General features: G+C 42.6%; 1 protein-coding gene across 3 annotated transcripts in view; it reads right to left on the bottom strand.

The window, feature by feature from the left end:
- Nucleotides 1–409: 409 nt before the first annotated feature.
- Nucleotides 410–20,280, bottom strand: part of LGMN (legumain) — a 51,584-nt gene continuing 31,713 nt past the window's right edge. For all 3 annotated transcript variants that reach the window (XM_077123394.1, XM_077123393.1, XM_077123392.1), the window contains 12 exons: nucleotides 12,583–12,680; nucleotides 11,532–11,613; nucleotides 10,049–10,134; nucleotides 8,884–8,959; nucleotides 8,331–8,393; nucleotides 7,534–7,600; nucleotides 6,506–6,624; nucleotides 6,325–6,414; nucleotides 5,246–5,446; nucleotides 2,628–2,798; nucleotides 1,291–1,358; nucleotides 410–1,036 (listed from right to left, as the gene is read on the bottom strand). In XM_077123394.1, coding sequence (XP_076979509.1) covers nucleotides 994–1,036; nucleotides 1,291–1,358; nucleotides 2,628–2,798; nucleotides 5,246–5,446; nucleotides 6,325–6,414; nucleotides 6,506–6,624; nucleotides 7,534–7,600; nucleotides 8,331–8,393; nucleotides 8,884–8,959; nucleotides 10,049–10,134; nucleotides 11,532–11,613; nucleotides 12,583–12,680 — 1,164 coding nt within the window. In that variant the 3' untranslated portion in view covers nucleotides 410–993. The remainder of the gene's footprint in view (nucleotides 1,037–1,290; nucleotides 1,359–2,627; nucleotides 2,799–5,245; nucleotides 5,447–6,324; nucleotides 6,415–6,505; nucleotides 6,625–7,533; nucleotides 7,601–8,330; nucleotides 8,394–8,883; nucleotides 8,960–10,048; nucleotides 10,135–11,531; nucleotides 11,614–12,582; nucleotides 12,681–20,280) is intronic.

Below are 20,280 nucleotides of genomic sequence, written 5' to 3' on the forward strand. Positions count from 1 at the left end.
TTAGTTGAGATCGAGCTGGATTAGGGTGGCATTATCTGGTATAACTGATGTCCTCATAAGGAGAGGACATTTGGACACAGTAGAAGACAGCCATGTGACAGAAGCAGAGACTGAATTACACCATAAGCAAAGAATGCCATGGATTACCCACAAGCCACTGCCAGAACCCTACAGACTTCGGGAACACGGCCCTGCTGACACTGTGATTTGGACTTTCCAGCCTCCAGGATTATGAGACAATAGATTTCTGTTGTTTTATGCGGCCTAGTTTGTGGTACTTTGGGTGCAGCAGCCCTCGCAAACAAAGACAAGGATAAAATAGAGCGGGGCAGGAGAAGAAACAAGGGGAGATGAGGTGGGAAAGGACAGGTGGGGGCTGAGCATAAACTACAACGCCAGAGGCCAGAAGTTAATAAATGAGCTCAGTTATAAATCTTTATTTTTTAAGACTTGTTCATTATTGCAAAATAAAATACCAGAGCAATAAAAGATTATTAACAATTTCTTCCATAAGTAATTCTCCATTTGAGGATTATGCCCTCTTCAATAAAATTATTCTAAAGCTTTCAGAGGCTTCAGCTACAACTTGCTTCCAATTCCCTGGAACAAAGGCTCTTTCACTGGCTACTAAAACCCAAGTGAGATTTTTTTTTTCCCTGTAAAACTAATGGGCAAAAAGCCTCTTTCTCCATGCAGAGCTTTTTCCACCCAAATTTGCAGTTTCTTACAAGAGTATCACATGTGATCCGTAGAAGACAGGGGAGTTGGTAGACGCGAATGAGCGTCATGTGAGAGAAAGGCCTGGAGGGGCAGTAACGGTGAGGGAAGTCCTAAGAGAGGAAGGCCTGTGGTGGGTACGGAACACCTGATGGCTCCCCCAAAGCCTGGAGCAGGTGGGTCTGGCCTCCTCTTGCTCCACATCTGCAGTCTCTGGTTAGCACACATTCTAAGACAACAATCTTCATACTTGGAAAAGATCAAGGTAGCAGCTTTTCAGTAGTATCCTAGGCACACCTTGTCCATGGCCAACTTTATTCTGTAAGGGACAGAAAGAGAAATTCTGTGACTGCATCAACCCTGGCAACATGATGCCAAAAACATTACCCAACGTGGAGCGGGCAGTAGCTTATGACAGACCAGCTCAACAGTTCTCATGGAAACCGCAGCTGTTCTGAATTCCACTGGTAAATTATCTGCAAAACTGCCCACTTGAAGGACAGTTAGTTCAGCAGTGATGCTTCTTCAGCTTTCAGGTGGCAAGGACTCTTTGAGTGCCAGGTGCAAAATTACCTGTCAATTGGATAAGGTTTTTCACACAGGTTGACCAGCACATACAAGTGTCTCAGCGCATACTCGTACTGGAAGAAAACAGACAAAAAATCAAATCAAACATCGTACTTTCACCAATGCTACATTTTGGCAGTTACAGAAGCAAAGCGTCTTAGCTAGTGGTCCTTGGCCTCTCTAAGTCAGGCTCTCCTTCCACCTTCGATAATCTGGTGATGTTTATGGACTGTCCTACAAGAAAAGTGCACACAGGCCAGGGTTTGCTACCACTGCAGGAGTCTGGTAGGACTCCTAAAGCCTGCTCAGTCCCAGGGAAAGACTATGACCAAGAGTTCCCGGTGGCCCCGCCACTCTGCTAGCCAGGACTTCTCTGGGGAATCTGACTTTGGGTTCTGGGACCCTCTTTCTTTGGAGAACACACTGATGAGGGAGACAGCTGGCAAACGGATGGCAAACTGGGCCACAAAGCTACGAATGAAATGACTTGGGATGGTTATCTTGGAAAGGACTCCAGGGATCCTGAGAATCCTCAGAGGAGAGAGGAAGAAATTCATCTTGCCTGGCTCTAGAGGGTAAAAATAGAAGACCAGAGGGTAAAGTCAGCAGGCTAACATGTTAACCGACAACAGGAAAAGTACTTAAAGATATGAACAAACAAAATTTAGAGCTTCCTAAAGATGGAAAGCTACCTCTAGAGTGCCCAGTACTCCATCCTTTGTAAGATTTCAAGCATGACCAGGAAGCTCACCAGTGCAGCCAGAAAGACGTTTCTGTGACAATGGTAATGTGCTATAAGATTCCCCAATTCAGTAGCCGCTAGTGACATATGGCTACTGAGCATTTAAAATGTGGCTAGAGTTACCGAGGAGCTGAGTTTAAAATTTTATTTCATTTTAATTCATTTACATTCAAATTTAAAAAGCCACATGTGGCCAGTGACCATCATACAGGAGAGCATAGTTCTAGAGTAGGGGCTGGCAAACATTCTCCACAAGGGGCCAGAGAGTAAATATCTTAGACTTTGTGGGCCATACTCTTATCACAATTACTCAACTCTACCACAGAACTCTGGTCATTAGCATTTGCCCTCTTGTCCCTGGGGCAATTCAGAGCATCCTGGGGCATGAGCATGGGCAGCCTTCTTCCTCTCACCCCCACCCAAGGCCTCTGAAATATGCCCACTGCTTCCTTAGCCTGGAAGGTGCTCCAGTTCTCTACAAAGTAACGCATCTGATGCGACTCCCACTGGACAATATTCATTTAACTTTTGGATGAAAGATGCCGGGAAAGCCCAGCTTGGAGGGAGGCGGGGCGCAGAGCGGGCGGCCGGGCCGGCTCACCGTGGAGGAGTGCCAGTTGAAGCAGTGGGTGCGGAAGTGGGCCACGGCGGCCTCGTAGCAGTCGTGCTCTGTGAGTGAGGCTCTCTCGGAGAGAAGCGGCTCCACCTCGGCATCAGAGCTTACCAACAAGGAGACGATCTTTTGCACCGACATCTCCATGACACGCCTGGCCTGTAAAGAAACTCGGCTTTCTGAAAGATATCTTATGTAATGCCATCTTTCTTGGAGCCCAGGTATGTAGGAAGTACAGAGACTTCTCTTCACCCAGCACCCAACCCCCAGCGCAGTAAAACAGATGTCTGAGGAAGGCAAAAGTTGCGTATGTAAGTGTTGTATAATAAAGAATCTGGCTGGCCTTTGTCCCCTGTTTTTGGAAGATAACCTCTAAGTGTTTGGAATTTCCAGTGATCTGAGCATCTTCGTCCCCTCCTGCACCCCAGACACCATCCCTGATAGTTTATACTAATGGTTGCCACAGCAGTTTAGAGCGAGGGGCTGGTCACACCAGAAATACCAACCATGTGATCAGGGGTTTGTAGCTTTGAGCCATGTGACAACAGTCTGACCTCTGGGGAAGGAAGGGGAGCTGGAAATTGAGTTCAACCACATGACCATTTGATCAAATTAATCAGGCCTACATGTAATGAAACCCTAATAAAAACTCTATAGACCCAGACACACAGGTAAGCACCCCTTGTTGGAGGCACACACTTCTGTGCCAGCAAGGTGATGTGTTCTGACTTCACGTGGAGGGCACGGAACGTGCGCATCTGGGGACCCTTCCAGACCTTGTCCCCCTGTATCTCTTCTTTTGGTTTCTTATTTGTATCCTTTCTGCTATAATAAAACTGTAATCATAAGTATAGCATAGAACTTTCTTGATTTTTGTGAATCATTCTAGTGAACCATCAAACTTGAGGGGGTGCTGAGAAGCCCCATTTCTGCAGCCATTGGTCAGAAGTGGGGGTGGCCTGGGAATCCCCAACTTCAGGCTAGCATCTGAAGTAAGGGTGGTCTTGTGGAGGGCCATGCCCTTAACCAGTGGCATCTGAGCTGCGGGTAGCTAGTGTGGGAAATGCACTGCAGTTGGGATCAGAGGTTATTGCAGGAAGCCTTCTGTAACAGCTAGAAACCTCTGGCAATACCTTGCCTTTTAGGGCTCTTTCAGCATTGTGGAAATATTGAAATCAAAATACCAAAGAGCAGGCTTGGCCCACTCCGAAGAAAGGGGGCTATTAAGGCTGTGATCAAAGCAGCCTGTTGTCCAATGAACGGGGCAGGGGGTTCATGGGCACCTCTGTCCACTCGGGAAACCAGGAAATGGTTAGATAAAGGGGGCAAAAGGGGAGGCATCGTTTTCCTCCCAGGTGATGGAAAACAGCATCATGAAGAAGAAATTGCTTCAACATCCAACAAATTTTACAAATGAGTCTCTATGACCCAATTCGACCCTCTCCCAAGTCAGGATTTGTTTCGTTCATCTCTGAATCCAGCAAAGACCTCCTGCCTACTGTGTGCCAACCAGCAGTTCTCAGAGCGGGGTTCCCAGACTTCACAAGAGTTCTGTGAGGTTCTCCCTTTTCCAGCTATGCAGCTATGTGAGGCCAGATTTCCTCTTATACTTCAACCAAATGACGTATCACAATAGCTGAAATTCAGAAACAGATATGAGAATCCAGCTGTCTTCTTTTAAAGTTGGACATAAAGAAATTAGCAAAAAAGTTTGCCCCTCTTTCTCGATAAAATTGTTTGTTTTGGAAAATGGTGACTTCACATAAAAATTACATTAATATCAGAGGGGTTCTGAATGAGTTAATACTTTTTAAATCCCATTTTTAATTTCCAATGTGATAAATGATAGATATAACCCATGTAAAAAAAGTTCTTTGGGATCAATAATTTCAAGGGTACAAAGCTGGCTGTAGGAGAGCCATGCTGTCACACCGCGCCTGACACCAGCTGGAATATATCCTGCTTAACAAGGCTGCCACACATGGGCTCCCGATTTTCAGGGTAATTTGACATATGCATTTAAAACAACATAAAAATTCAGTACACTGTGGGGCCTCAGGTCACAAACATCAGTCTTCACACTGTGCTGACAAGGGGGATATGAGCTAGCAAGGAGCTGGCTCTGCTGGAAGGACAGTTACTCCTTGTTCAGCATTCGCTGGGGTTCCAAGCTATGCACCTAAAATTCAAAAAGAATATTGCCAGTTTCGAACAAACTGATAAGCTGCTGATATCAGACTCAGTACTCTTAGGCAAGCACTACTAATAACAAGCAATCAAATAAAACCATCTTCCAAGCAACTGACTGGGTATAAAAAGGAGAGCACCTACAGGCCATGGCCTCTTGGCAGGATATGGATAAGATAGGCCCATTCCTTTGCTACTTGCTCCAAAAAGGTCCCAGTCAGTTAACTTAGTAAGATGATGACCCCTGATCTGCTCACTTGTGTCAATTTTATGGAGTGCAAAGGCTGGTACCTTGCAGGAGGCGTCCACCCCCTACTTCTGAGCAATGATGGACAGTGGTCAGAAGGAGAGCCCGAACTTCCACATGCAGCCTCTATTGGCCTGGGTGTGAGCAGCCCTGCCAATGTGGTCCTTCCTACCTCCATGTGCCTGTTGATTTCCTCAAGAAGTTTCCTGGACTCCTGCAGATCATTGGTAGCCATCAATTTCCTTTTCATGATTGCAAGGGGCACCTCAGGGGCAGGAGTAAGGTCAAAGTGTGTGACTGGAGGCAGAGAGATGGGAGAGCTGGCTTTGTGCTTCACACCCTGAAACTGCATCACTTTCATGGCAGAGATTGACTGGAAAGAAAGAGAGATGGGGGTGGGGGGTGGTCATTCTTAGTTAGAGATGTGCTGGGGGCAGCTCACAGGCCCTTCAGCCCACGTGCTCTGGGGAAGGGATAGGATGGCTGGATTTACTGGCTCACAAGTTCTTCTTTAAGGTCAGTGTTTGCATCAAAGGAACATATCCCTGCTGGTGAGCTGTCAGAGGGTGGCAGGCTGCTTGGGAGATAGTTTTTGGTACTAAGGAGTAACAGGAAGCAGAGCACGAAACCACCTCTTTTGGGTATATGAAGGACTAGCCCCAGGTGCTTTGCTTAAGGCCCTGTCTTCTGCAGCCACCTGCTGGGACCTCTGTTCAGACAGCCCTTGTGATGTCACCTATTTAACTTAACCCAGGTTCCTTTTGGACATAGATAGAGGAGGAAAACGTCTTCAACTTATAAGATAAAGGGTAAAGGTAACAAACTGCAATGTCTGGTAAGAAAGGACCCTGGAGAATCCAAGGCTGGGTTTCTACAGGGAATGTAACAGAACCCAGTTGAGGGAGAAGCTTTACATTCAGTAACCATTTGCCATGTACTAGACCCTGTGGCTAGTGTTTTAAATGCACTATCTTCTTTAATGCATTTAAATTCCCAGCTTCCTGGTACTTTAGGATTTTGACAAAGAGGAGACAGAAGTTCAGAGAGGTTAAATAACTTGCCCAAGGCTCATAATATTTTAAGTTTGAACCAAGCAAGTCTGATTCCAAAGCCCGGACAGGGTCCTCAGTACAATCCTTTCTCGGGTCATTGCTCATCCAGACCCCACTTCACTAGGAGATAAGCACTCTGGGCAAGTGAGTCTGGGACTCTAGGAATTGGACAGCGAGAGTATAAGGTTGCTGTACTCACTTTATTTCCATACTGCATGACATGGCTGGTGTTGGTGTGTGACTTTACCAGATGGTACTGCTTGTGCAAGGTCTCTTTAGTTAAATCCTCCTGAAAAATGGTAACATTAAAGTATTTAATAATCAAAGCCTGATGGCTAAGACCCAGCTGAACAGTCAGTCAATCCACATTAAGGGCTCACCACATCCGAGTCTTCCATCCAACTGACACTGTACAAGTCCCCCAGATACGTCGACCTTTTCTCATCATAGTAGCAGGCGTAGGATGACTCGCTGGGATTGGCAGCAGTAGTTGCATAAACTGCGAAGAATTGAAAACATCTTTTGGTTATATTTTATTATGTGGATTATACCTAAAGCTTGAGTCCTTTCTTCTCCCTTAGTCAAATGAAAGTGTGCCACAGAGAGGGCTGGGAGATGGAACTGTATCCAGCACTGTTCATTTGGTCACAATTAACTCCTCCCAAATGTGGAAGAAAGAGAAGCTGATTGGTCCATTCTTTTTTTTTTTTTTTTGCAGCAATAAGCAAGTATTCAGGCTCAGGATGTCAAGGTATTTCACAAGAATGATGACAGATTTTAATAGTTTGGAAACTTGAACAACATAGGCCTAATTTAGTTTCTAGAGAAAGTTGGCACACACTTAGATGAAATTAACAAATAAAAGAGTTACCAACTACTATCTACAAATACTACTGAATTGGTTGTACTGCTACCAATTACTGCCTGAGACTCTGGATCCTGCTGGACCAACACTATCATTTAACAGTGACTTTCCCAATAGGCAAGCACTACACCATCCCCATTTTGTGGATGGGGATAATGGAGGGCCAAAGAGGCTGAGCAACCTGCTCAAGGTCAGAGAGCCAGCGGGTGGCAAACCACAGAGCACCGAGGCTGACCCAAAGCCCATGGTATTTCTTCTTCACCCTGTATCCTGAGTTTGGACGTGACAAACTATATTAGAACCTGGAAGGGCACTGTGAAGCTCATGGGTAGATTCTTTAATCCCTGGATAGCTAACCCTTGAGTAGCAGAGGAAGCCCAGTACAGCCACAAGTATCTCCCTCTTCTGTGCACTGGGTCCCCCATGGCTCTGTGTGTGTGGAGCTGCAGGGAATACATCAGCAGGATCCAAGGGTGGCCAGTGGCATAGTTGAGCACCCTGCCCAACCAGTCTGGCTCCAAGGCCAAAGCTGCCACCACCTACCATCGATGTTATTCGGCAAATGGTTCATCATGGACCCAGACTCACAGGCTTCAATGTAGAACACCATCTGAGAAGCAGAACAGGACAAAGGAAATTATCCCACTAGGCACAGGACTCACTCAGAGGTCACTGTGGCTCTGTCCACACCCTCCACCCCTCTGTTTTTGAAAGACCGTTCTGTTACCAGAGGACTTAAATTCGTTCATTGCTAAGAGAATAAAATGGCTATTAGCTGAAAAGACACAGAAAAAATGCTGCCCACAGATAAGGTCAAGAAAGAGCATTTCACCATCCCACACAGGAGCAGTTTCAAACAGCAAAGCACCTGGGCAGGCCACCTTTCTGCATAACTATCATGCACACACCCTGCTTTAGAGCTACCCAGTTCCTCCAGGCTGCAAGGCAAAAGAGGGCCGTGGTGAAAATAAGGTAGTGCTATTCGCCTCCCCATTGTCCAAAATGTCCTAGGTCACTGGTCCCCAAAGTGTGCATCAGCATCACCTGGGAACTTGAGAGAAAGGCAAATTTTCAGGCCCCTCCCCAGACCCAGCACGTCCAACTCTGGGGGTAGGGCCCAGCATTCTGTGTTTTAACAAGCCCTCCAGTGATCAGGATGCAAGCTAAAGCCTTAGAATCATCATCAATCCTGAGAAACCGTAATCAAGACTGATCTAAAGGACACCCTTCCTAGGAAGCACAGTCCTGTGGAGTTAGAGGGCCAGTCAGGGAGCTGTGGGCTCTGCTTCCACTGCCTTCTCCTTCCTCCTCCCCCAAGGCCACCCAAGGACTGACCATACCTTCCGGTACATCTTGTTTTTGTGCATGTAATGGATGGTCTTATTCAGGTCCTTTACAAGAAGCTGAAAGGCAAGAACACTGAACTTCAGGCCCACACATCAAGAGAACCATTGGCTGGATAATCGACTGATAAAGCCTAACAATGCTTTATAAATTCTTAGTTACCAGTCCTTAGAAATATCATGGTGAACATGAGCCCCATCAAATGCAGTGTTGTACTCATGCATTTAAAAATGGACAGAGAAGCTGCTGCTTCACTCATTACTCTGTCCAAGCATTAAGAGATATGTTCTATTATTGTGTTGGGTGTAGTTCACCCATGACCCAAGACAGCTACTGATGCTGGGATGGGAGGCACAAAGTCAGGAGAACTTTCTGGAAGACAGGTGGGACAGACTTCAAGCCGCTAAGCCCGTCTCCCACACCCACCCGCCATACATATAAACCAACTCTGGCTATGATACTAGAAAACGCACAATACTGCTGTAACCCCAACACATGGGTCCGGTTTTCTCTTGTCCCACTGTCTTCAAAATGTTAAGAAAAACTTACATCATCTTCAGGAAAAGATAGCATTCCAGGAGCTCCGTGATCGGTGAAATAAATGAACACATGGTCCTGGGGTCCACTGCCAAGAGAGAATACCCCATGCTAAGTGAGCAGACAGGGACACAGAAGGACCACAGGGGGGAATGGGTGACAGAGGCCAAGAAACCAGGTGTGAAGAGGAACACAAGGGTCTGCCAGCCAGCCTTTCCCCCTTGCTCCCCCAGAATGTTATTTTAAACCATAGGGTGTACCCTTGAGCTTTGAAACTCTGGAATTAGGGCCAGAAAAAGAGACCCTTGCTGGGTAGGATGGTGGGGCCCTTTGGCCACTGGGCTCACCCCAAGCAGTCATACTCACAATGAGAGCTCCCCAAAAATGAATAAGGGGAGTCAAGACACAGTCTAGCACCATTCCTTCTACAACACAAATTGGAGACCTGCCTGCCCACCTTCACTAGGGTTTTCACTTGGAGGGTGCGGCTTCAAGGTGGCAAGATATCACCTCATTTGGGGCCAATGTGGTTCATCCTACAACACAGATGCCCCTCTCTGATTTAACACATGAGCGCCCTCAGCTGTGCCCAGGTCTCCTCTGGGCAAAAAGAAATACCACCGTTGCCAAGTATCTGAGACTCTCTGGAGACATGCCACTGAAGCAGCATCATGCATGAAGATATACTAGACTCCAAGCCATCTCTAACCTCATCCCACAGCATTGGGAATGATTTGGAGAGGGTAACTCTCAACCTAGGAATCTGCCCCTCCCCAAAGGACTGACCTGTGAGCTGAGTACAGTGCTGGCAGCTGGCCAAGGCACTGCAACCTGACTAGTCTACAGGAATTCACACCTGCTACGCTCCTCTGGTTGTGGAACATAGCAGCACCAGGACACCCAGACAAAACGATGGTGGGTTTCAATGCTAGCGGCGTTTCATTGAGAATAGTGAGGACACTGATCACAGGGTTAATTCGGCACAGAAAATGGCTGCTGAGAGAAACCACTGGGACCTCAGTCCTATGCAGTCTGTCTTAAGTCAGGACCAAGCTCTCCACTCTGTAACTTGGTACAGGCCCAGAGGCCAGGACCTAAGAACAATGGCTGTTTAACTTTTCCATCCTGGGATTCTGGATCACTGAGAAAACAGCAACATCCATAAAACAGACATTACCTCTTCAAGACTTTTCCAGATCCTTTGCCCTTCATTGCTTCTACATCACCTCGCAACACAGAAAGAAAATTGTGTGCAGTGACATCCTACAAAGGATTGGGAATTGAAATCAAAGGCAACTGTTATTTCACATCAGAGAATTTGCTGAGTGTGTAACAGAGATAGGTCACTGACCCACACATCACCAAAGTCCAAGGCTTGAGAGCAAACATGTTAGAGCGAAGACAGACCCAAAGCAGGGTCAGGGTTCTTGGGGCATGCACGAGGGCCTCTCCTCAATTATCTAGCTTTTGACTGATAGTAACTCAGGGAGCCTTCTGATTCTTCTTGACCATGATAGAGTCCATGGGGAGAAACCCAAAGATGCTGGTGGTGGGAAAATAACAGTAGAAGAGGACATGATCACACTGGGTCCTTCCCTTAAAGGGGATTTTTTAAGAACAAGGCCTGCTCATTAAAAAAGGAATGCAGGAAAGTACATATATACATAAAATAAGGAAATGCCTGGAATCTAGGTGATGAGTCAGTGTTCTGTTATTATATTACTTCTGAGTTAATTATTATATCTCTCCAGTCAGACAAGACCATATAAAATTGACACATTTTAAAACATATATATAAAAATTTAGATATATATATATATAAATCACCAAAAATCTCATCACCTAGATTCCAGGCATTTCCTTATTTAATTCTATAAAAAAGAAACAATTTCATAACAAATTGTTATGAACACAAATATCAACAAACGTGATTAATGCACGATGTGTTAAATTTAATTGCATTTGAATTTAAAAGAAAAACGAAATGAAACCTAAGAATTGTTAAACTTCTGATAAATGTTTATCACAAGAAATATTAGTTCTTAAGAGATCCCTGAGAGATTAAGAAAGACTATGAAAACCAAGAGACTGAAGTCATGATGGTACTTTTTTTTTACATGGGCAGGCACTGGGAATCGAACCCGGGTCCTCGGGCATGGCAGGCAAGCACTCTTACCTGCTGAGCCACCGTGGCCCGCCCATGATGGTACTTTTTAAAATGCGTCAATTTTATATGGTTTTGACTGATTAGAGAGATATAATAATTAACTCAGAAGTAATATAATAATAACAGAACACTGGCTCAGCAAAATGCTGAGACATTTTTCATCAGGTCTAGTGCTGACAACACGGATGTTCATAAAAGAGCACAAATAATCTATAATCAGATTAAGAGCAATAGCTCAAGAAGACTAGGCATTAACTGAAGGAAATCTATTTTCAGTCTTAAAGTATAAGAACAGAAACTAAATATTGATAAATGGCAACTTAATTGCTTACATTTTTCCTATTCTCTGCTTTCAAAACTCTGAAGCACAAACCCTAATATCAAGACACTAATCAGAAATCAGTCTAAGAAATCCTAGAAATACAAGAAAGGGGAAAATTTTCACTAAAATGAACAGAAAGTCCTCAGATATTAAGCCCGGAACCCACCTCACCTCCTTTGTGTAGTCCTTTGGAACTCCCTGATACACATCTGTGCCATTGGGCCTGTTTATCACCACGCCTGGAGTGGGGTTCCTGAAAATTAAATGACACCATTGAACCACAATAAGTGATGTCACTGCAATCTCTCTTCAAAAATATGCCCCTATTACGTGAAAAAAGTAGCAAATGACCAAGCTTGCCAAAAATGTTTCTCATGGCCTGGGCTGGGATTTTAGTAGCTAGAGTTCTTGGGGGTCCCACATTCAAGAGTACTGAGCAAGAGCAGTGAAGGGCTGAGCTCAAAAAACTTAGGCTAGGGACCAAGGCCACAGCTTCTCTGGGTCCTGGTGGAAACTGTTAAAACATCTTAGGAGCAAGAGGTCACCAAGAGCTTAGGGTACAACTACTTTCAGGAAAAAGAAAGGAGAGAAGATAAAACTTTGCTATGAGATGTTAGTAGTAAAAATCTCAGAATGTATTATGAGTTGTGCCCTGATCATATAAAGGTGCCAGAGCAAGGAACCCAGGAGCTGGAAGATTAGAACTGGAGGTAAGGTTAGCACCCATACTTGCCACTTCTGTCTCTTCAAGAAAACAGATAAGTGGGCACGGCCAAATTGTTTTAAAAATATAATTCAACAAATAATAAAATTGTGTAGGCCTAGAAAGAAAGACATCGGGTTCTCACCTGCAGATAAGAGTCTTCTATGCCCAGGAATGCTACAGCACTTCCCCTGGTGCCCGTCTGAGCTGTTTCCCTTCTTGGAGGCCAGGAGTAGGCACCACAGAGCTCCAACAGAGCACAGATTTCCCCAGGGTGAGGGATCACTTATGCTTAACCCCTTTCTGCAGCATCTTGTACCTGTGCCTCTATGTCTGACAAGGTGACTGGGAGCTCCCCTCAGAGCTCAACACACTCATGTCCCCCCCGTCACAGAGCTGAGGACTCTCCTCAGAAACCTGCTCATATTCTAACGCTGGGCCTGGGTCTGGATTTCTGCAGAAGTTTCAAAAAGATGCCCCAAAGCTCCTTCCCCACCAAGTCCAAGGGCTGCTACTTACTCTTCAGAGTAGGCGATGTCGTCGTACATCATCACAATGATCTGCTCATCAGGAATCCCATTGCGGCTGACGATCTGGTAGGCATGGCATGCATCCGCCTGGGGAGGTCATTAGCAAGCGTGAGGCTCTGCCCAGAGGAGCCAATGAGCCATGCGGGTGGTCTCTTGAAGACCTGCTATGAACCATGCCCTACTGGTCAGGTATCAAAATTATTATTTCAAAACCCATACATCACATATATAAAATATATATGTATTTTTGTGGGGAGGGGAGTGGAGTTCACGTCCAGGAATCAAACTCAGGTCTCCTGCATGGAAGACGAGCATTCTACCCCTGAATCACCCATGTACCCTATTTATGTTTTTATTCTCAATTTTAAGATTCCCTGCCCATCCCACATTCCAAATTCCTGTTCAGCAGGCAGTGTCTACGTGGGACATACACGCACACAGATGCACACACAGCCACCATGTCTACAGGTCAGCAAAGGCCTTTCCAAGTCCTTAATAACACTACATAAAAGCCTCCTGAAAGCACCGATTCAGATCGCCAAAGCAGAATGAATCAGAATGAGGAACCAGCAGATTAAAAGTTTAACAGCCACCTTGTATCACACAGGAGTCTTCTGATCCAAGTAATTTTTTGTCTGCTGTGACTGTTCAGCAAATTGCGTGAAAACTAGAAGTTCATCTTGGGAAATGAAATGAGAAATATGCTCTTTAGTTTAAAAAATGACAATAATAAAAATGATGAACCATCAGGAGGAAAAAAACCTTCGCTAATGCAATTCTTTGTCCAAAAGAGGGTGAAGACATTCTCACTTCTATATTTTACATGACAAGTATGACAACTCCATGACATGGAAATTATTTGGGGATAGAGAGGAGAAAAGTTACCTAACTTTCTGTTTATACTGAATTATCTCTCAGAAAAAAAGACATAAATAAATGCCTAAAGGGAATACTAGGTCCAGCTATTTCTTATTTAGTGAGGGGGCATCAGGAAGTGGACCCAGACATGTCACAGATTAAATAGTGCTCAGCAAAGCAACAAGAAGAAAGTTTGAACACCACGTCTGGCATTTTGCCTGCAGATGCCCCACACAAGGGCACTGACTCCATAGCAATATATTTGTTGAATGTTGCGTTGGTGAGCTAAGGGCCTGGCACTCGAAAAGTTGTTGACAAATGAAATATGAACACTGATAATTAACATTTGTGAGTTTTCTTCTATTTGTCAGGCACCAGGCTAAAGCTTTCTATGCATTATCTCATTAAATCTACAAAGTAACTACATGTGATATAGGTAATAGTCCCCGTTTTGTACAGGGGAGGTGACTGCTCGAATCACACAGCTCACGGCAGAAGACCCAGGCATTCTGACTCCTGAACTTGGTACCACTTCAGACAGGGAAAAGAGAGGAATAATTAAACTTACAGAGGTCCAGGAAGAGTGAGGGGCTGAAAGTCTAAAGAGAAATAATTTTTAAATAGTTACTAAATAGCTTATATGTATAAACATTGCTAAAATGTTTAAATCCTCATGACCATGAAATAATGAGGACCCTCAGACACTACCGGTGGTCAGCAGAGCACCGGCCTTCGAAAGATGTCACATCCTAATCCCCAGAACCTGCAAATATGTCACCTTACATGGCAGAGAGGATGGAAGATTCTATGTGGGATTCAGATTGCTGAATAGCTGACGTTAAACTAGGGACATGATCCTAGATTATTCCAGGGAGCCCAACGCAACCACAAACGTCCTTATACATGAAAGGAAGAGGCAGGCCCATCGGCATCAGAGTGAATTGAGAGGAGAAAGACTCGACAGGCCATTGCTGGCTTTGACAAGAGGAAGTGGCCACAAAGGAAGAGATCCGGCTGGGCTCTAGAAACTGGGCAAGGCAAGAAAACACATTCTTCTCTAGAGCCTCCAGAAGGGAACGATGCCCTGTCGATACCTTGATTTTAGCCCAGATTTCTCACCTCCGGACTATACAGCCCACTAAGTATATGGTGTTTGTTCTAGCAGCAAGAGGAAACTAATACTCCAATAGAGGAAGTTCAGCATACTTGGTACATGACTCTGGAAAATGTTTTGGCATTGCCCCATCAGGCTGAAGAGCATGCCCCCAACCCAGCAATTCTCCTCTTACTACACCCCAGAGAAACTCCAGCCAGTGTGTAACAGGAGGTCGTTGATAGCATCACTATAACAGCAGAAACCAAGAAACCACACAAATGACCATCAACAGCAGGAAAAAAAAAAACCCTGTGCTCATATAAAAGGCCACCACCAAGTCCCTGTGAATACATGGAATTGTAACCCATGCTTCAAAACAAATGAATATCAGAGCACACTGAGAAAAACAAGTCATAGAAAAGTACCTTCATTATGCTTATATTTAAATAAAGGCCAAAAACAGGCAAAAGTAACGTTTACAGTTAAATACACACATCACAAAATGCTAAAGTAAAGTAAAGGAACAATTAACAAAAAATTAGGGAGCTTGGTTTTTAGAGGGAAGGGAGGGGTTTTTGTACAGGGCCCTGGTACAAATAATTTTCTTTTTCCCTGGCTGGGTACAAAGTACACAGGTATTCATTTGATTACTTCTTTTTAAACTGTGTGTGTGTGTGTGTGTGTATATAGTTATACAGATGTTCATAAATCTGCCATTTCATAAGAAAAACAAGCAAATCAATAATATGCAAAATTTAACTCACTACTACAAAAGTGTCAGTGAGTAGTCATGCCCACTCCCTATTCCTGTGACAAATCATCTGGTGTGTGATTTTGTCAGACATTAAAACCGAGATTCATCAAAAAGAATAAAATATACAGGAATAAATTTACAAAAGGAAGTGTAAAACTAATACACTAATAATTACAAAACATTGCTGATAGAAATTTTAAAAGATCTAAATATTATGAAGCGCCATCTAATGTCATTAATCCAAAGTCTTCATATTATTAAGATGGCCATTCTCCCCAAATTGATCTACCAAGCCAATGCAATCGCCACTAAAATTCCAAAAGGCTTTTTGCAAAAATTGACAAGATGGGACAGGCCATGGTGGCTCAGCAGGCAAAGTTCTTGCCTGCCATGCTGGAGACCTGGGTTCAATTCCTGGTGCCTGCCCATGCCAAAAAAAAAAAAAAAAAAAACACTGACAAGATGATCCTAAAATCTGTGTGGAACTGCAAAAGACCTAAACTAGCCAAAACAATTTTGAAAAAGAACAACAATGTTGGAGGACTTACACGGTCCAATTTCAAAATTACATAGGGGAAATGTCAGTCTTTTCAACAGATGGCGCTGAAACAATTGGAATCTAGACACAAAAAAATGATCTTAAACCTTCAGCTCTCACTATACACAAAAATTAACTCAAAATGGACCAGAGGCTTAAGCGTAAGAGTTAAAACAATAAACAATAAAACTTCTAGAAGTTAACATAGGAGATAATCTTTGAGGACTTGGTTCAAAGATTTTCTAGATATGACATCAAAAGCACAGTCCCCAGAAGAAAAAAATTGACAAATGGGACCTCATCAAAATAAAAAATGTTATATTTCAAAATGCACCATTAAGAAAATGAGAAGATAAGTCACAGAGAGAAAATTTTTGAAAAACACACATCTGATAAAGGACTTGTATGCAGAATATGCAAAGAACTCTTCACCTCAATAAGACAAACTGAACCAAAAAATAGGTAAAAGATTTGAAAAACATTTCCCCTAAAAAGATACAAATGGCTAATAAGCTCATGAAAAGATATTCAATATCATTAGTCACCACGGAAATGCAAATTAAAACTACAACAAGATGCCATTTCATAGCCAGCTAGACAATAAACAAGTACTGACAAGGATGTAGAGAACCAGGACCCTTCACACAAATGGTGCAGCCATTTTGGAAAACAATTTGATGGTTTCTGCAAAAAATAAACAAAACGACCACTGACTCAGCAATTCTACTCCTGGAAATGAAAGCTTTCATCCACACACAGACTTGCGCACAAACGTTAGCATTATTTGCAATAGCCTCCAAATAGAAACAACTCAAATGTCTATCTACTAGACAAAATGTGGCGTGATGGAGTGCTGTTGGGCAGAGACAGAAACATCAGTGCTTGCCTAGGGTTGTGCTTGGGAACCATAAATGGGTACGAAGGAGCTTATTAGGGTGGATGATAGAAATGTTCTAACACTGATTTAAGGCGATGTTTGCACAACTTGATAAATTTACTAAGTCAGTATGCTGGAAATGAGTGATTATATATGGCATGTAAAGAATGCTTCACAGTTTATATTAAAAAAAGGTAGACTTGGAGTATCCGATGTTTGTGCTCTTCCCTACACAACGAATTCCTCATGACCACGTGGCAAAGCCATCCATGGCTTTTATCCCCCAATCACAGATGGGAACAAGCTCAGGAGATGTCACGGCTTGTTCTCCTGGTACTTGCCTCTGCCCCCTTTATAAAAAAAAAAAAGTTAATTGTGGTAAAATATACATAATTATTTTAACCATTTTAAGTGGACAATTCTTTAATATTAAGTATACTGACAATACTGTGTAACTTTTATCACTACTTTCTGACTTTTTTTGTCATCCTAAACCAAAACTCATACTCATTTAGCACTAATTCCCCATTCTTCCCTCCTGTCATCCCCGGTAACCACTATCCCGCCTTCTGTCTCCATGAATTTGCTTATTCTAAGCATTTCATAAGAGAAATCATACATTATTTGTCCTTTTATGTCTGGCTTATTTCATTTAACCTAATGCTGTCAAGGTTCATCCATATTGTAGCAAGTATCAGTATTTCATTTTAATTTTTATAGCTGAATAAAATTCTATTTTCTGGATACACCACATTTTGTTTCTATACTCATCTACTGATGGACACTGGTTATTTCCACCTTTCGGCTATTGTGAATAATGCTGTAACGAACATTGGTATGAATATCTGAGTTCCTGCTTTCACTTCTTTTGGGTATATACCAAGGAGTGGAATTGCTAGGTCATATGGTAATTCTATCTCTAATTTTCTGAAGAAACACCAAACTGTTTTCCACAGCGAATGCACAATTTTACATTCCCACCAACAACGTATGAGGATACTATTTCTCCACATCCTTATCAAGACTTTTTTTTCAAGTTTCTTAAATAATGGCCTTGCTAGTAGTTACGAAGTAGAATTTATTGAAATTTTAATTTCACTGAAGTTTAATTAAACTTCATTGAAGTTTAATTGAAGTTTGAATCTTTCTAATAACTAATTATGTTGAGCATCTTTTCATATACTTATTTACCATTTGATTATCATCTTTGGAGAAATGTCTATTCCAATCCTTGCCCATTTTTTTCACTGGGTTGTCCTTTTGCTGAGTTCTTTACATATACTCAATATCAAACCATTATCAGATATGGTTTCCAAATATTTTCTCCCATTCTGACGGCAGTCTTTACACTTTCTTAATAATGTCTTTTGATTCATGAAAGTTTTTAATTTTAAGAAAGCCCCACATCTATTTTTTTTGTGCATACTTTGGGTGTAAAACATAGAAATCCACTGCCTACTACAAAGCCCTGAAGACATTTCCCTATGTTTTCTGTAAGAATTTTATAGTATTAGCTATTACATTAAGGTCTTTGATCCATTTTGAGTTCACTTTTGTGTATAGTGAGAGTTAAGCGTCCACATTCATTCTTTTGCATGTGGATTTCCCGTTGCCCACCACCATTTCTTGAAAAAACTCTCCCCACTGGACGGACTTGGCACCCTTGTTGAAAATCAACAGATGAATGAATTTAACTCTAGACTCTCAATTCTATTCCCATTGGCCTATATGTCTATCCTTATGTTAGTACCATGCTATTTAATTACTGTAGCTCTGTAGTAAGTTTTGAATCCAGGAAATGTGAAACCTCCAACTTTGTTCTGTTTCAAGGTTGTTTTGGCTATTGGGGTCCCTTGCAATTCCATGTGAATTTGATCAGCTTTTCTAGTTCTTCACAAAAGTCTGCTAGAATTTTGATAGGGCTTGTACTGAATTTGTAAATTTTAGGCAGAACTTACATCTTAACAATAGTAAGTCTTCCAAATCCATGAACACCAGGTGTCTTGCCATTTATTTATATCTTCTTTAATTTCTTATAGCAACATGTTGCAGTTTTCAGTGTACAAGTCTTTTAACCTCCTTGGTTAAATTTATTCCTAACCATTTTATTCTTTTAGTTGCTGTTATAAATGGTTTTTCTTAATTCCTTTTTCAGATTGTTCATTATTGGCATACAGGAACCCAACAGCTGAGTTCTACATGTTTATCTTGTATTCTGCAACAGTGCTGGATTTATTTATTCATTCTATTAGGCATCTTTTCGATTCTTTAGGATTTTCTATATATAGGATTGTCACCTACAAATAGGAATAATTTGACTTCTTCCTTTCCAATATAGATACCTTTTATTTCTTTCCCTTGCCTTACTGCATTGGCTAGAAATGTCAGCACCAGCACAATGTTGAATAAAAGTGGTGACAGCGGGCATACTTATTCCTGAGCTTAGGGGAAAAGTGTCAGTCATTTACCATTGAACATGATATTTGCTCTGGGTTTATCATAAATGCTTTTTATCATGTTGAGAAAGTTCCCTTCTATTTCTAGTTTTCTGAGTGTTTTTAATCATGAAGGGATGCTAGATTTTGTTAAATATCTTTTCTACATCAATTGAGATGACGTGGGGTTTTTTTCCTTCATTCTACTAATGCAGGGTATTATGTTGATTGTTTTTTTATGTCGAGCCACTTCCAACATAAATTCCATTTGGCCATGGTACATAATCCTTTTATGTACTGTTGGATTCAGTTTGCCAATATTTTGTTTTTGCATCTATTTCATAGGGGACATTGGTCCGAAATTTTTTTGTGTGCAGTACCCTTTCTTGTACTCAGCAGTCTCAATGTCAGGTTATGTTTCCCTCCAAGACCCTTGGAGATACCTGGTTGCCTGTAACTTTTTAATGAAAAAGAGTTTCTTGTTAGATTCAAGTACTTACTGGCATTCAAAAGAAATAAAAGTAGGGTTAAACTACTTCAACTAATTTGGAAATGGTGTTAAAGGCTACTTGAATTATTTCCTTGGAACTTATCTGCCGTATGACATGCATTCTCCCCTTTGAAAATAGAAAAGCTGTATGAGTTAACATTTGAGGGGAGAGTATTGAGCAAGACTTTATTAAAGGGCAGGGCCCTTGAGACTGATGAGCAGAGAATGCTGTGATTCAGCATGTTTAACAGCTTGTGTCAGGAGTTTTGATGGTCTCACAAATGAATCCTGTGATTTCCTGATGCAGGCCCCTGTCAGGATACAATCTGTTTGTACTGCCTCCACCCTGGGCCAACTGTCAGCGAAATAATCACCCCTGGCTTGGATCAAAGTATAAATACAAGTGGTATGTCATATGATCCCCATGGAGAGCATCGTAAGGAGGTCCACTTCCTAGCAGGTGGAGCAAGGAGGAGCTGAGAAGGGGTACCTGTGGTCTGCTCACGTAACACTTCCTGACAAAACCCGTGAGCACACTGAAGCTAGGCAATGGGTCAGGGACTTTCAGGGTTACTTCACTGAGTCCACCACCAACTCTGCATTTTCCAGAGGAAGAAACCAAAATTTAAAAAGAGATGA

The sequence above is a fragment of the Tamandua tetradactyla genome, chromosome 12 (assembly GCF_023851605.1).
Source record: "Tamandua tetradactyla isolate mTamTet1 chromosome 12, mTamTet1.pri, whole genome shotgun sequence".
Lineage (NCBI taxonomy): Eukaryota > Metazoa > Chordata > Mammalia > Pilosa > Myrmecophagidae > Tamandua > Tamandua tetradactyla.